General features: G+C 35.8%; 1 protein-coding gene across 1 annotated transcript in view; it reads right to left on the reverse strand.

Moving 5' to 3' along the window:
• Nucleotides 1-3,014: 3,014 nt before the first annotated feature.
• Nucleotides 3,015-15,862, reverse strand: part of TMTC3 (transmembrane and tetratricopeptide repeat containing 3) — a 28,085-nt gene continuing 15,237 nt past the window's right edge. The window contains exons 9-15 of the mRNA XM_009321332.1: nucleotides 13,538-13,686; nucleotides 11,047-11,167; nucleotides 10,322-10,433; nucleotides 9,486-9,589; nucleotides 8,121-8,290; nucleotides 6,512-6,738; nucleotides 3,015-4,974 (exon numbers count right to left, since the gene is read on the reverse strand). Of these exons, the coding sequence (XP_009319607.1) occupies nucleotides 4,160-4,974; nucleotides 6,512-6,738; nucleotides 8,121-8,290; nucleotides 9,486-9,589; nucleotides 10,322-10,433; nucleotides 11,047-11,167; nucleotides 13,538-13,686 (1,698 nt within the window). The 3' untranslated portion in view covers nucleotides 3,015-4,159. The remainder of the gene's footprint in view (nucleotides 4,975-6,511; nucleotides 6,739-8,120; nucleotides 8,291-9,485; nucleotides 9,590-10,321; nucleotides 10,434-11,046; nucleotides 11,168-13,537; nucleotides 13,687-15,862) is intronic.

The following is a 15,862-nucleotide window of genomic DNA, read 5'->3' on the forward strand; positions in this document are numbered from 1 at the left end:
CCCATTTCCTTCAGGTGAAGGCTCTGGCAGCACAAGCACGGCATGTTATCTTGCTTTCCTTTATATGAAAACCTCCATCCACAGCAATCTTCCTGTATGCTTACTCCTAGACTGACTTTCTCTCTTCCAGTATTGCCTAATCAAGGTATAAACTGCACTGCACACTGAAAAGAATTTCTGTCCCACTTAATCCTTTGTGACTCCAATCTCCGACACTTTGTACACGCCTCTTTGTAGAAAAGTGTTTCCTATTCTTCACAATCTTAGAATCACAGAATGGAAGGGACCTCTAAAGGTCACCTGGCCCAACCCCCCTGCCGTGGGCAGGGACATCTTCAACTAGATCAGGTTGCTCAGAGCCCCGTCCAACCTCACCTTGAATGTTTCCAGGGATGGGGCATCCACCACCTCCCTGGGCAACCTGTCCCAGTGCTTCACCACCCTCAGCATAAAAAATTTCTTCCTTATATCTAGTCTAAATCTACCCCCCTTTAGTTTAAAGCCATTCCCCCTTGTCCTGTCGCAACAGGCCCTGCTAAAAAGTCTGCTGCCATCTTTTTTATAAGCCCCCTTTAAGTACTGATAGGCCATAATAAGGTGTCTCCCAAGCCTTCTCTTCTCTAGGCTGAATAACCCCAACTGTCTCAGCCTTTCTTCATGAGAGGTGTTCCATCCCCCTGATCATTTTTGTGACCCTCTTCTGGACCCGCTCCAACAGGTCTGTGTCTTTCTTATGCTGAGGGCTCCAGAGCTGGACGCAGTACTCCAGGTGGGGTCTCACCAGAGCAGAGTAGAGGGGCAGAATCACCTCCCTCGACCTGCTGGCAACGCTTCTTTTGATGCAGCCCAGGATATGATTGGCCTTCTGGGCTGGGAGCGCACATTGTCAGCTCATGTGCAGCTTTTCATCCACCAGTACCCCCAAGTCCTTCTCAGCAGGGCTTCACAATACCCAACTATTTCCCTGACAGAGCTGATAAAAACCAATAGACTAAAAAAAAAAAAATCGGACCTCAATGATCATGTTTTTAACTGTAATGCAAATACTACTACTTAGAAAATAAAGAATACTTGCAATACTTAGAAAATGAAGTATTAGGATGTTTCACATGCAAAACAGACAAAAAAATTTCTATACTCAAAGATTAACCTACAATCACACACGCTGTCCTTCTGCAACTGCACTACCTGTAAGCATCCAGTTGTCTCAACTCTGTGCATGCATATCCAATTAATCCTTATATTTACATGTATTCACCTCTAACTCTTTATGCATATACTCACCTGCTAAAGATCCACAAATTAATCTTACAAATGCAGGATTTTGCACTGAAATTATATGCACAAATGTGTATAATAATATGCTTATTGCAGCTGTACATGCAAGTTTGAACAATTTGTGTATGTATGCAAAGGTGATACAAGACATCTCTTCAGGTTTCTTCAGCAACCACAGCAATTGCATTGTATGAGAAGAGGACTACAAATTATTTTAGTATGCCTGTGCCATCCTTGGAATTCCCAGTTCTTGCATGGTAGTGAAATTGGGAGTTCTAAAAAGGGATGACATTTATGGTGTTCTTGGCACAGGAGGATGGCAGGGAGAGGAGAAAAGATAGGTTGAATTGAAAGGGGGAAAATGCCTGTTGATTATTCTGTTCTATCTGCAAGCAGACAAAGCCAAAATTATTCTCTCTGATAGTTTTCCCATGAGCAAATGCTACTTTGATTATTTTTCAGAAGTTACACCACTTCAATTTACTGAATCATTTTTCTCATGAGAGTTTAATTTTAAAATTGTTTACACATCCTAACAGGCTAAATACAACTCAGCACACTGACGTTAGTCAAAATACTTGTTTTTACTAAAATTTCTTTCAAAGAGCCAAAAGGGGCATAGTACCTGCGAACAGACTGAGAGACCTACCCTCCAGCATCCTTCAGTTTAACATTAGTTTGATGGTTTTAGTTAGTTAAACCTGATGGCACCTCTTAGCGTCAATAGATCTAACAATTCTTGCTAGTCCCTAAATAGCAGCTACTCAGACAGTCAAGATGAGACCAGTGTGACAGAGTCTCAACTGCAGAAATCGAGAATGTGCCTTTCCTTCCCACTTCAATTTACAGACCAAATGAAAGCAGTGTGGCAGCGGGATTCTGGGAGCTCTTGATATAAAAGAGAGGAGAATCCTGGCCCTCTCCATCAGAGAGAAAGTACCTTTTCTTACTACTTAGTTCCTACCATTTTCAAATGCATGTTCCTTTGTATCACCCAGAACAATGACTAATTCTTTCGTAAAACAAAGGTTTAGAAGGAAGGCTTAACATGCAAGTCAGTGTTTCTATAAAGGTCAACATACCAGCTATTTCAGCTAGAAGTAACGGAGTTATTCGCAGACAAGACAAAACAGCAATTTTCAAGGTACGGTCAATAGATTCCTGGGGGCACTTCACTACAGGCAGCACTTAAAACTTTTGTATGAAGAATGGCTGCACACCACATACCTGTTTGCAGCTTTTAAATCATGTTTTTAAAAACTCACTCCCCTCCCCCGATTATTACCATGCAAGCAGTTGTTGTAGTAACATTACAAATGATACATAATAAAGAAAAGGTCCATGCAAGGTCTTCAACCATTTAAGATCCCTCCCACAAAGATAAATATTACATCCTACAAACTGGATTACTGCCCGAGGCAGAAAGTTGAGCTGTTACGGAAAGGGTTAAGTTTAAACGGTAGAGTTGCTAAAGAATACTTCTACATCATGAAGTAAGACAAAACATGAAGAGTAAGAGTTAGATTTAATGATTAATTAAATTATTACTGAACCCAGCTCTTACACTTCTTTTCCTTCTTATAATTAAGGAAAACATCAGGTTTAGGTAATCGGTAGTACATTTAAACAAAAATATATGCATTGTACAAGGATAAAAGCAACACTGAAATTGCAAAGATTTTAATTTCATCTAAGAAATTAAAATGATGCATTAGTGGAAAGTGTAAATGGGAATATTTTAGTAGGCAAAATAAATATTTAATAAAAACCACACACCCATGACAAAGTATCAAAACAGGACTTAGTATTTGGAAGGATACTATCTACATTTCCTTGTGTTAAACACTGCTAAATTCGGTGGCTTAATTATTATCACACTGCCTTCAGCAATCATTGCTTGTATTAGTGTTGTAAAAAGTCATGAGAACAGAAATACTGTTCCAATGACAGAAATAGTAAGGCCAGTTTGCTATAAACAAGGAATAATTTACTACACGAAGGAGTCAATCCACAGCCATTGATACAAAGTCAACAAGGACTACTGCATAGCATACTGGTGACTGTATCAAAAGTGCATTTATCAGCATTCAATGAACTGGGGAAAAGGTGAGAAAACCACCCCTTTTTATATAATTTTTAAAAACAATAAGATGATTTACAGTTGAAGAAAAACCACACATTTCCTTTAAAAGTAAAAGCATAGTCTAAAGATCTTAAGAGCACCATAAGATTTCTATCAGGTAAAGCAGTACAAACTGTTAGCATTGTAAGTAAAGAACAATTAAGAGGTTCTCATTCCATATTTAGAACACAACTGAAAACTTTAGTGTGTTGTTGCATCCTCCTATACTACAACCAGTGGCATTCTGATGACTTTTTGTTAAGTTCTGGAAACAAATAATGCAAAGAAAATCTCTTTTTCATGTATAGCAGAAGTCTAGAAAGATTTAAACTGATGATGTGTAAACTGAAGTGTAGATAATGGTAATACAAACAGATTTATATGGGGGAAAGCAGCAGCATCTGGCTTATCCCATTAATTTTGCATTCAGTTCTTTCACTGATTCATTGAAAGTAATGTTACTGAATATCCCTGACTACCAATGATTTTTATGAGTGCTATGTTCTCACTATTAGGATTCTGCACTTAAGATTATTCTCAACCCTTTATCCTTCAAATCCCACCCATCCCCCACATCATATTTAAAAGTTGCAGTTTTCTCACATAAAGCACTGCAATGCTTTTTGCTGCTTGCTAAGTGATATGCAGTCAACATTATTTCTATTTTCAAAGCACTGAGACCACTTTCCAATTGGATCACATATTAAACAATAATTAAAAATAGTATCTTCCCCTTATTCTATTGTGACATGATAAAGACTATTCACCATTTAATATACGTTCAATCTCTTCTAGCCTTTTCAAAGCAGCAACTCTCTTTTTCTCAATGTCTTTGATTTCTTTTGTAGATTTTTTGGGAGTTTCTTTGTCCATATTGTTTTTCTCTGTTCGTTTCTTATTTTTTGAGTGCCCTTTACTGTTATCAACCATTGTTTGGGTGGTTTTCCGCTCATTTTTTACTTCTTTCAAATTTTGAAATGAATTTTTTTTTTCTTCTGCAGCTGCAGTCCCATCTGCTGGAAGTGACGACTGTTCTGTAGCACTGAGTGATGCAATTTTACTTCTAACTATGTTTAGATGACGCTGGATATACTCTTCATGAGGTGCTAGTGCTAGTGTTTCAACCAAACATTTTTCTGCTTTTATTAAGTCTCGTTCTTCAAAGTAAACCACACAAAGATTATGTTTTCCTTGTACATTGGTGGGATCCAGTTCCAAAATTTTTTCAAAACACATTTTTGCTCCAACGATATCCTTCTTTTGGTTCATAAGGATATCTCCTTTCAAAATCAGACCTTTGGTATGATCAGGGTAGTATCTCAGTAGGTCTTCCAAGACAGGCAAAGCCATCAATTCTTTTCCTGTCTGAGAATAAAGCAGTGCCAAATTGAACAAAGCACTTCGGAAGTTTGGCTGTAACCTTATGGCTTTCTTCATCCATGCCTCTGCTTCCATATCTTTTTTATCATCCATTGCCAGCATACCCAAATTGAAGTACCCATTTGCATCCTGTGGTTCTTCTTTCACATAATGTAATAGTCTTTGTTTAGCTTCAGGTCTAAGCCGAGCATCACCTAAATGACAGAAAACACATTTAATTCCAGATTTATTCTGAAGGATTTTTAGACCAGGCCTGTAAAATGCTAATTTTTATGCAAATTGAAACGTAACATCTTTAACACACAACTGTTTAAAAGGGAAAGGGTTTAAAATGCTACTTTTTATCATTGCTGTGTAATAGCAAAAGTAAATGACATCTACCTTCTTTATGGAATGAAACTACTTGCACTTGACTTGTAGCCAAAGTCAGCATCATTATTCTATTATCTGTTGAATTATATTTAGGTTTGGTATAACAGATACAAAAGGTGTCTCTGCAAGTTTAAGAGAAGTTATTTTCACGTATGGTTGAGCAACCAGAATGCAGAGAAGACGTCAGTTCTGACAAACCAGCTCTTACAGAGGCAAACTTGGAGTGGAATATCTCATTTTGTTAAAGACAGATTGAAAGAGTTTAAAGACAGAGATCACATAGGGTGACTTCAGATATAGCCAGGCTAAAGTATCTTCTAACACCAAAACAATAAAATCTGCAACTCCCGTATTTTAATTTGCAAAGTTTGGAAAAGATATAGTAAAATAATCTTATCTGACAATACCATGATTAGCTAAACCAGCCTGTAGCCTGTGCTATTTTTCTGAATACTCCAGTGAACATATTTTCATAAGGAATTCCACGCACAGGCTTACAGAAGGATGGGGGAGCAGGGAGCTGATTTTAACCACCTTCTTTCACCTCCTGAAACAGTGCTGCACCTTCCAGTATGAATAACCGAATACTAGATAGCTAATGCTTCTGCTTGGTTGAAGTCCCTTGTGCTTCTACAGACAAGAAATAAGGCATTTCTTGTACTACCTAACTTACAATGTGAGAAGAGATGGAGAATAATCTATTTGCATCAGCTCCAATCAACTCTGTATTATCTCTTTCTTAGGGGTAGTTTACCGTCACAACAAAAGGGAAACAAACCTTTCTAGTCACTTGCCAAATACTCTTTGCAACAGCCTGAGTTCACAAAAGGCTTACACTTACCCATACAGCTAGAAGCTATACATTTGAAAAAAATAAACTCATGAAAATCTGACTTCATTCATACTAATTAGCAGTATTACAGAGGAACCTATGAAAACATTCACATTTCCTAGGGCTAGATTTAAAGCCCACAGAAGTCAGCTATATTTTTTAGTCGATGAAGAATGAAATCAATTGATATAAATGCAAAACATAGATATGACACATTCTACTAAATATGATTTTTATTATATAGGCACAATTTTGAAGATATTTGTGTAGCATTTCTTTATATGTATAAGATGTTATATTGTAAAATAGTACTTGTATTAAAGATGTTGATCAGCTAAGGTATACTTCACTTTGCGCAAATTCCATACATTACCAATAAATTAAAGCTGACTACTACAATAAACAGTTTCTTCTTTGATGATGCTACGAACTTCTGCTTTCCAAAAATAAAACAGTTCATTAAAAAAAATAGTATGGATCCTATAAATGCAAATACACAGTATTTATATAAGGGACAACTAACATACCAGATTCCTGCATTAGGAGCGCTGAGTTGAATAATGCCAGTTTATGTGTTGGGTTGAGTTCTAGTGCTCGGTTGAAATTCTTCAGGGCTTCTGTTGGATCTTTCAGTTCAATGTAAACAATTGCCAAGTTGTACCACAGGTCTGCATTGTTCCTGTCTAGATCTAGAGCTCTAAGATAAGCTTCCTTAGCTTTCAGAGGTTTGTTCATTTTTAAAAGTAATTCTCCCCTGTTGAAGAATCAGATTTAACCTTCAACTTTTATTCATACTAATAGGAAAATAATTGACAGGTTTTTTTTAAAAGTTTGCCTTCCTATAGACAGTAGATGTGAGATAACAGTGGTTTTGGTTTGGGGTTTTTTTGTCCGTTTTAAACACAAAACAATACAGGACCTTCTTTACATACCATTCCCAAAGCTTTCAGCTCTCAGAAGTCTGTATACAACAAATGCATATGCAGGACAAAACCCCCCAAAAAGTGATCAAGGGTTCCTGATATTGGCTCTGTAATTACACTGCAACAGCTATAGTTTAGGCATCTTTGCACCTCCCTAAGTCCCAATGGGAATCACAACTAATAAAATAGTGAACAGAAGCCTCAATACCCACAGCCACGTTACTCATCTATTTAACTAAAAAGCACATGAATGTCAGCTAAGTCTTGCATTTTCTGGACCACCTTTAACAAAGAAGGATAAAGAAAGCTCCATGATTCAGACTAACCAGAAGTTTTTTAGTTCAAAACTGTTGTGGTTTAACCTCAGTCGGCAACTGAGTACCACACAGCTGCTCGCTCACTCCTCCACACCCCCCACACCCCTCCCCGGTGGGATGGGGGAGAGAATTGGAAGAGTAGAAGTGAGAAAAACTTGTGGGTTGAGATAAAAACAGTTTAATAATTGAAAATAATAACAATAATAATGTAATAATAGTAATAATAATACTACACAAAGCAAGTGATGCGCAGTGCAATTGCTCACCACCCACCAACCAATGCCCAGCCAGTCCCCGAGCAGCGGCCCCCCCCCAGCCAGCTTTCCCCAGTTTATGTACTGGGCATGACGCCACATAGTATGGAATGTTTCTTTGGCCAGTTTGGCTGTGCCCCCTCCCAGCTTCTTGTGCACCTCCAAGCCTTCTCAGTCAGTAGAGCACAGGAAGCTGAAAAGTCCCTGACTAGTGTAAGCATTACCTAACAACAACTAAAACATTGGTGTGTTATCAACATTATTCTCATGCTAAATCCAAAACACAGCACTGTACCAGCTACTAGGAAGAAAATTAACTCTATCCCTGCTGAAACCAGGACAAAAACTAAACTAGGATATTAGAAATTTGAGTTTGAGATTCATAAAGAAATCTAATGGAAGCATCTTGCTATACAATGTTTGAATACACAGCCTATGTGGAAACACACCATTTGAAGCAGGAATTTAGAAGAACAAGGCTTGTAATGAATAATTGATTACTGCCCCAAATCTTCATCTTCTCACTTGGAAATTAATCAGTTCCAGCAGTTAATCAACTGTACAAACTAAATACTGTTCATAGCACTGCAAATACATATTCTTGAATAAACATTTATGTATCTCTAAAATTAGAAAAGATACCTGCTGATGTAAGCCTGCTTGAAATCTGGCCTCATACTAATTGCTTGCCGATATAATTGATCCGCTTCTTCAAGGCGAGATTCATTTGCTCGAATTAAGTTTGCAAGATTGATATAAACATTCAGATGGTTAGGAGCAACTCTTGCTGCATATTTTTTACCTGGAATAATCTGTCAAAAAGAATATATGTACCAAACACAGATGAGTAAAAATATGGAAGACAATCAGTACAGATTTCCTCTTCATTCTGCCACATTTGTTTTAGGGTATCACTGGACATTAGTGTGCATGCTTTTAATGATTACAAATAGCAATTCTTCTTTCCCTGAAAAATCATACCAAAATATAAACAGAGTATTTTTTCTTCTTTAATTCTACAAAGACATAGATGACTTTTATATCATATTTAAGATATCAGTTAAACTCTGCTACTAATTGGACTCATGCAGATAGCCATTAGAAACCAACCAGACCTTGCAAAACTTCCCCCATTCAGACAAAGAATATTTCCTAAAGCTTAAACTGACATTCTCTCAGACATTTTCATTCCTTTTTTTGATCCTCCAGCCTAAGATAAGTGTAATAAAATTTTACCAGCCACTAATATAGCAGATGAAAAAGTCGTGAAAGATGAAAATGCTATGATATTGCAACTGTTGTCCTTTTTATACTTTATCTATCTAGAATCTTCATACTGTTTCACAGTACAAACTTTTTAATGCCATGCTTCTACTCAAGGGACTGCTGGTTTTTGCTGTCAGTCTCATTTTACCCACAGCTTTTCTTACCTTCATATGCTCTCCAAAATATTCCTCTCTTTTTCTCCTGAAGAGCTAGAATAAGTAGTATTTGCTAGGTATAAATATAATTTAATAAATGGTAAAGGTAACAAAGCATATGTTTTTAAAAGTATGTTCAAAGATTTTTTTTTTGTTGTTGTTGCTGCGACTACAACTGCTACCTCCAATGCTGCATTTAAGCCTTCTCTTGAGGGCTCAGAAACTCAGTCATCATCAATGTATTAGCTGTAAGTAAAAATAAACCCACTGTGACTAGAAACTGTAGGTGTACATTTTTAACTGCTGCTTTCTTTTATATCCTCAATTTCAGCAAAGAAAACCCCACAGCAGTATAAAAAGTAACTTAAAATAGTTTTAACAAAGAAGTTCCAAGTTAGCTTTTTTTTTCCTAACAGCCATGACTGTATACAACCTACTCTTTTAATAGACAGGTTTTTAAAAAACCCTGACAACTTTAAAGTACACGGCAACACAGAGCTTCAGGAAACATGAAAAATGTTATCGTGAATATAGGTCTGAAAGAGTTCCCTCCTGTGGTGGCAGATAAAATAAAGTTACTAATTACCTGTGGCATCAATGATTTAGCAATCATGTATGATTCTTCGGCTTCTTTAGTTTTGTTTAAGTTTTTGTAAGTTCTTCCTACATTCATGTGGGCACCAATATCATCTTAATAAAGAAAAGAATGAAATTTCAAATACTTCCATGCACTGAGTATCACGAAAATAAATACCTATGCCATCAGAGTAGCGTTAAGTACAGGTACTGCATAAAACCCAACAACAAAACAAGCAATTCTATATTATTTTTCATCTTAATTATGAAGCTAATAATTTAACCATGAACCAAAGATGGATTATAAAGTTACTTGGGAAAGGGTAAAAAATTTGAGGTCATACTTCCATGTATCTATCTTTAATCTCTTGCTATAGTAGAGGCACATAAATTGAAGGTTATTTATTAGGCTTCTAAAAGGAAAACAGAAAAGTTTTCCAATACTACCTAGAACTTCTTTTGCAACAGTATGTAAAATAGAGTAAATGTGCACTTTGATACTATCTAGATTTTTAAATTTTTTTTATACACCTCCTTAATTTTAAATAAGAAAATTAAATAATAATTATGTTTCATAAGAAATTACAGTTTAAGTTAATTCAGAAAGAATGTCATCCAAATAAGTTTTAAATGGAAAGTCTTTGCAACCTTTTATAGATAGAAATTTTTCTGAAGGACTTTTTTTGAGTTTATTTCCAAAATCTATGGATCAATTAACTTAGTGTATGACACTTTGATATTCAGTTGGAGAAAAACAGATCATTGAGAAGATTTTGTTAAGTTAAGCATACTGAAATACTAGGAGTGCAGAAACGCCATTCAATGGCAACTAGTGAAAGCTCTTACCTGGTTGCACTTGCGTGGCTTGTATGAAGAATTGCAGAGCTCTTTCAAAATTCTTTTCATTTTCTAATGCATGCCCCACATTGTTCCATAGTTTTGCATTGTTCTTATTCACCTAAAACCAGAAAAAAAGATACCAATGCATAAGGTATTAAGCTGAAACGACATAACTGATTTTCTTTTAACTATGTCTTAAAGATGTAAAAATGCACAGCAAATGACAGATTTCGTCAAGCTGCTATATGTAAAGAATAACAAAACACTGCATACAGAATGATTACATTGAACTCGTTGCTCAACATCCATTTATTTTAGTTATTTGCCCCTAGAAATACCAAACGTTTTAAAATTCATTGTAACTGTTTGGGATGTTGTACAAACTATCCTATCATGCCATATGCACACTGAAGAAATTATTCTATGCATCAAACTTTTTGTAGATTTTTATACTGAAACATCATGTTTTCATCCAGATAAGAAAATACATTCAACTGCTTTAACACAAGAAAAAATCATCATCTATTTCTTGCACATGAATTCTCATGTGTGCAATGGGAATGCTTTTAAAGCATTCCCAAAAGCAACTAATTAGATGTTAATACTGTCAATGTAGAAATAAAAGTGGCAAAACAAGTATCATTTCTCTCCATTTTTATCATGCTCTACTGCAGCTTTTTGAAAACAGCAACACAAACTTTCCATTATCCCTTTCAAATAGAATACAGTACCTTTAAAGCTGACATAAACAATGTGTATTCTGACTCCCAATCCCAGTTTCTGTGCAGTGTTTTTAAGGCATGAGTGAGCAGTACCGCAGCCAAACAAAACCAAGAAATTTTTCTTAGCACACTATTAAATAAAACAAAGATTTGTTATAAGCAGACAAACAATTCTAATTTATACTAGAATAAGTATCTCATATGCTAGGAGGCAAATAAACTGAGGAACATATTTGTGAATGGTATACTCCAATTTATTTGCCTCATCACCAAATGGCACAGTCCAAAATTTGAAAGGAAATAATGTCCAATTTCAAGTTAATTTTGTTATTTACCTGATTTTTTGTTATCACTATGCAATTCACTTAATAAGAACAAATGCAATCCACATAATGTAAACAAAAAATATAGGAAAATTATACTTCTGTTAGAGCTTATCTGTAATTTAAGGCAATGAACATGATCATGATGTCAAACAGTGAGGTTCTTCAAAACACTGTACAAAATGTTAAAAATGTAAAAAAGCAACTAAGATCTCATCCCATCCTTTTGTTTCATATCAGAAAATTCCACACAAATTCTTTACTGCACACATCACCAGTCTTTCCCACACTGTAGAACACATCTTAATAGAGAGGTCTGCTGTGGAGACTACCCAATCTCCCCATAAGCAAATAAAATCCTAGTGCTACTGTAATACCTAAAGAGGAGAAAGGTTTAGTGTCTTTGTAGCACTTTTATTTTTAAAGCTGCAAACTGGGGCAGAAGTCACTCTCTGCGACGAGCTTGTCAGGAACAATCTTCTTCTAGATTCCATGCAGTTTATTTTTCTGAGTTTGAACACGACTGACTTTAACCACAAGAGATATAAAAGATACGCTTTAACATGCTGGTCATTTGGCCTCTGAATTCTAATTTAATTATGAAAAAACATGTTAAACACCCAGTAGCCTTCCTACAATTATGAATATCATTTTGTTTTTAGAAATCTCATTCATGAGCAGACATGTGGCTGTTCACTGTTGTCAGCTACTTTTTATACCTGACTTATGCAGCAGCTGTTCACAGCGCTATGTACTTCACAGGAGTTTGCTAAAAACGGAAAGGTTTTTTTTTTCCCCTCCATTTTTAAGATATATAAAATGCTGTGCAGACTTAGACGACCATGCTTGGTTTTAAATAATATTAAAAAATAAGAAGTAGAACAGCAGTATTAAGAGAGAAATTCTAAAACATTAGCAAAGCGACTGGTGAGAACTGGGATATGCAATAAACTATATCCCCACCAGACTTATGAGAAAGTTTTTTCTTTCCACTTATTTCTAAAGCAAGGAGCCTTCTCTCTCTCTCATAAGACTTTTTAGAGTGCTGATTCCCAGTATTTCTGTAGTAAACAACACTGCTGTCTAATTTTTCCTTCCCATCCATCCTCTCCTGGTTCCTTGCTTTCTTTCACATCACTTCTATTTTTACTGCCTCGTAGTGGGATTTGTGATAATACTTCCTCCTCACTCCCACAAGGTATCACTAATTTCTCATTACCGAGTGCTGTCAGCTTTGGCAGCACCAGTTAGCATAAGTTATACTGCAAGGCCTCACCTCTAATGATAGCAGACAACATGGACCAGAAATTGCTGCCTTTCCCTTTGTCCAGACTAGCATTAGGATGCCATTGGGGTAACAAGGGTAAAACATCAGGTCAGAGGGAGATATGTGCAGATCAGTGTAGAAGATAGCAGAAAAAACAAAGGTGCATGCAAAACATGCTTTTAGAGCAGAATTTCCTAAGGAGAAACTGTTATCCAAAGAATTCTTTAGTTCAACAAATACTGAATAGCTCTGATGTCCGTTCCTGGCATGGCATGTCTGAAAACTTAATCAGTAAAAGATATTTTACTATGCTGCGGACTGATACACATGGCATTACATAAACTTCAGTCAGTAATCACCTTTGAGTAAAGTACGAATCAAACCTGGCCAAGAAATTTTTTTGCCTAATCCTTAAAAAAGTCTAGGATTTAAACAGAAAATATTTGTGTTTCTTTACAGAAAAGAGATGGGTTATACTCCTGGGCTCATAGGTAAAGTCCATTTTGTGGCAATATGTAATGTAAGTTACACCACATTCTAAAAATGTTTGGTGAAGTCTGAGGCTTTTTTAATATATATATGTGTGTGTGTATGCTTAGATATATAAAAAAATAAAAAATATGTAATATATAGGTGTATATGTGTGTGTATATATATGTATATATATTTAAATAAATGTTATAATACTCTCGGAATAATCCACTGGTCTCCTAAGAACTTCCTTGTTGTCATTTGTTCACATGACTGCCAAACCGTTTCTTGGTCATTACTCTGTGTTCATTGAGAACTTGAAATGAGTAAGAGCTGTAACGTAAAAGCTCTACTGGGAAAGCTTGCAGTTATAAATGTAGTTATCTTTTATGAAATTAAGAGAGATGAGTTAAACCAGTCATAGGTAACACCACCTTACCTTTTATTTGATAATTTCTTCCATCCATGTGCTACTAAAATGCAGAATCCCATGCTAGGCACATACAACACTCGTTCTGCTACTACGAATCCAACAGGAAAAAAGAGGTTTGATGCAGGAATGAATGGTAGCACTATTAAGCAGAGTGCCTAGAAAAGAAATGCAAATGAATTAGTTATCAAGATCAGGCAGTGACAAACTCTACCCAAGAAACAAATTATGAAGCAGTTACAAAAAAAATCCCAGAAAAACAGACATACGTAGATCTTTGGGGTTTTGTTTTTTTCTTATAAGCATTAAGATCTGTTTTACATTGAGACCACTCTGAACATGGCAAGTTTTAACCTGCAGATGACACTATTCCTTACTTAAGGGCCTACAACTGTATTTGCTTTTCTATACTACAGAAAAGAGCAGCTGTATGACAAAACACTAGGATCAAAGGATCAAATTCAAAACAATGTTTTAATGAGTTCCACATACAAAAGCATGACAGTCCGAGAACCTTGGACATCATCTTTTATAACAATTAAAAATTTATACCCGCTTGTATGATGCATAAAGCAGTTATTTTTACAATATAATAAAGTCCATTTTTAGTTTCTGTAAAGAATGTGAAGAAATAACACAAAAATCAGAATCAACCACTGAATAAACATCAGCATTTAGGTAGTGCACCAACAGCACCCTGAAATATCTAAAATGACAATGAACTTAAGAACTGCATAATTGTTGGTGACAGGCATCTTAATAAAAGGTGTGTTTATTAAAAGACAGAGAAATCCATCTGCTGCAAAGGAAGTGGACATGACCGTTTGCTTTAAGTCCTGGGTGACTGTTAAATAGCAGCTTTACAATCTCTGGTACCAGAAAAGACTCCAATAATTTTTTCAAAATATCTGGCCTCCAAGTTACAAAAAACAAAATCCCTACAGAAACTGAATATTTCTTTGAATAAAGAAAGTAAGAAGAATTTTCTAGAAATTTTCAATACAACTGGCTGTCGCCTTCTGTCTAGATTTAAGCATAACTTTAACTGCTTTTCAATTCTAAAATAGTTAACACATCCAGTTTGAAAGTCAGTGTAGGATTTCCCATATAAAAATGCAACACTGATTTAATACTTCAGGTAAGGTTTTAGCTTATATTTCAAGGGGCCAAGAATATTCACAGGGATCATTAACATGGCTCAACTGCTCCACAGCAATTCATTAAGCTACATGAAAATAAATACATAATTGAGCTTTGAAGAAATCGCAAGCACAATATAGAAAATGTTGATTACTTGAGGACAAAATCCAATTTAATGCCATTTCACATTCCTCTCCCTTTCTCCTTCACATTTTTGTAGCATGTGCTCCTTATGGAGCACCCACCAATCTGTAAAAGCCTCAACACAGAACTCTATTACAGATTTTGTAATCCACTTTGAAATACAGGATTCATCACACTATCCCCAAGCCAGTCTTCTGTATCAGTTTTTTAGTTACAGCAAATGCCTTCACACTTTTGGGGGTGCATTATGGTAAGTGAGGGTATCGTTCTGTATTACACTCTGTTTTGAGCAGCCAAATACATTTGTGAGTACAAAAGCAAACGTACAAAAGCATGTTCGAAGTGTGCTTTAGCAAACAATGTGCTGTTTTGCAAATGTTTTAACTGCAATGTGAATAAACTGTATTTAGCTTTAAAATGTATGTAAGGCTTGTACATAGGCTTAAATCAATTAACTTATTTTATGAAATCTTCTGATAAACCAATTTGAAGAAGTCACCTCTTAAGATTTTAAAAAATTATGGTTTTACATTATTGCTCAAAAAATGCAGGTTGTTTTGTTTTTTTAATATAGTAAGGACATCGCTACCATAGCCCCATGAGGTCAACATATGCATAGTGAAAACTATTCTTTCCAATGGGTTTGAGTGGAAAGATTCTGCAGCTGATAAAGCAAGTGCCTGGTCCCCACTGAGCGCTTATGATCTAGGCATCTAATAAAAAGGTTTTTGCGTGTTCTGCTCTGTGCAATTCCTCTGACGACAAATGTTACACAATGTTTTGCTGATCTTCTTTCTAGATCCTTTTGCCTTTCCTTAGTACACCCTCCTTCAAATACAATTTCTTGGGCAATAGACTCAAAGCCCTAGCGCAGATAAAAATGCATTCTCTTCTGTTCATTTATTCTTTCTTTTTATCATAGTCTTTCAGCAGATGCAGAGGGTCCGTTCCAAAAATATCCTGGTCAAGGCAACTGAAAAAAAAAACAAAAGAAAAGACAGAAACCATTAAAGTACGCAGGAAGAAAAAAGCATATGACAAAACTCTAAA

This window comes from Pygoscelis adeliae, unplaced genomic scaffold, assembly GCF_000699105.1.
Source record: "Pygoscelis adeliae isolate BGI_AS28 unplaced genomic scaffold, ASM69910v1 Scaffold232, whole genome shotgun sequence".
Lineage (NCBI taxonomy): Eukaryota > Metazoa > Chordata > Aves > Sphenisciformes > Spheniscidae > Pygoscelis > Pygoscelis adeliae.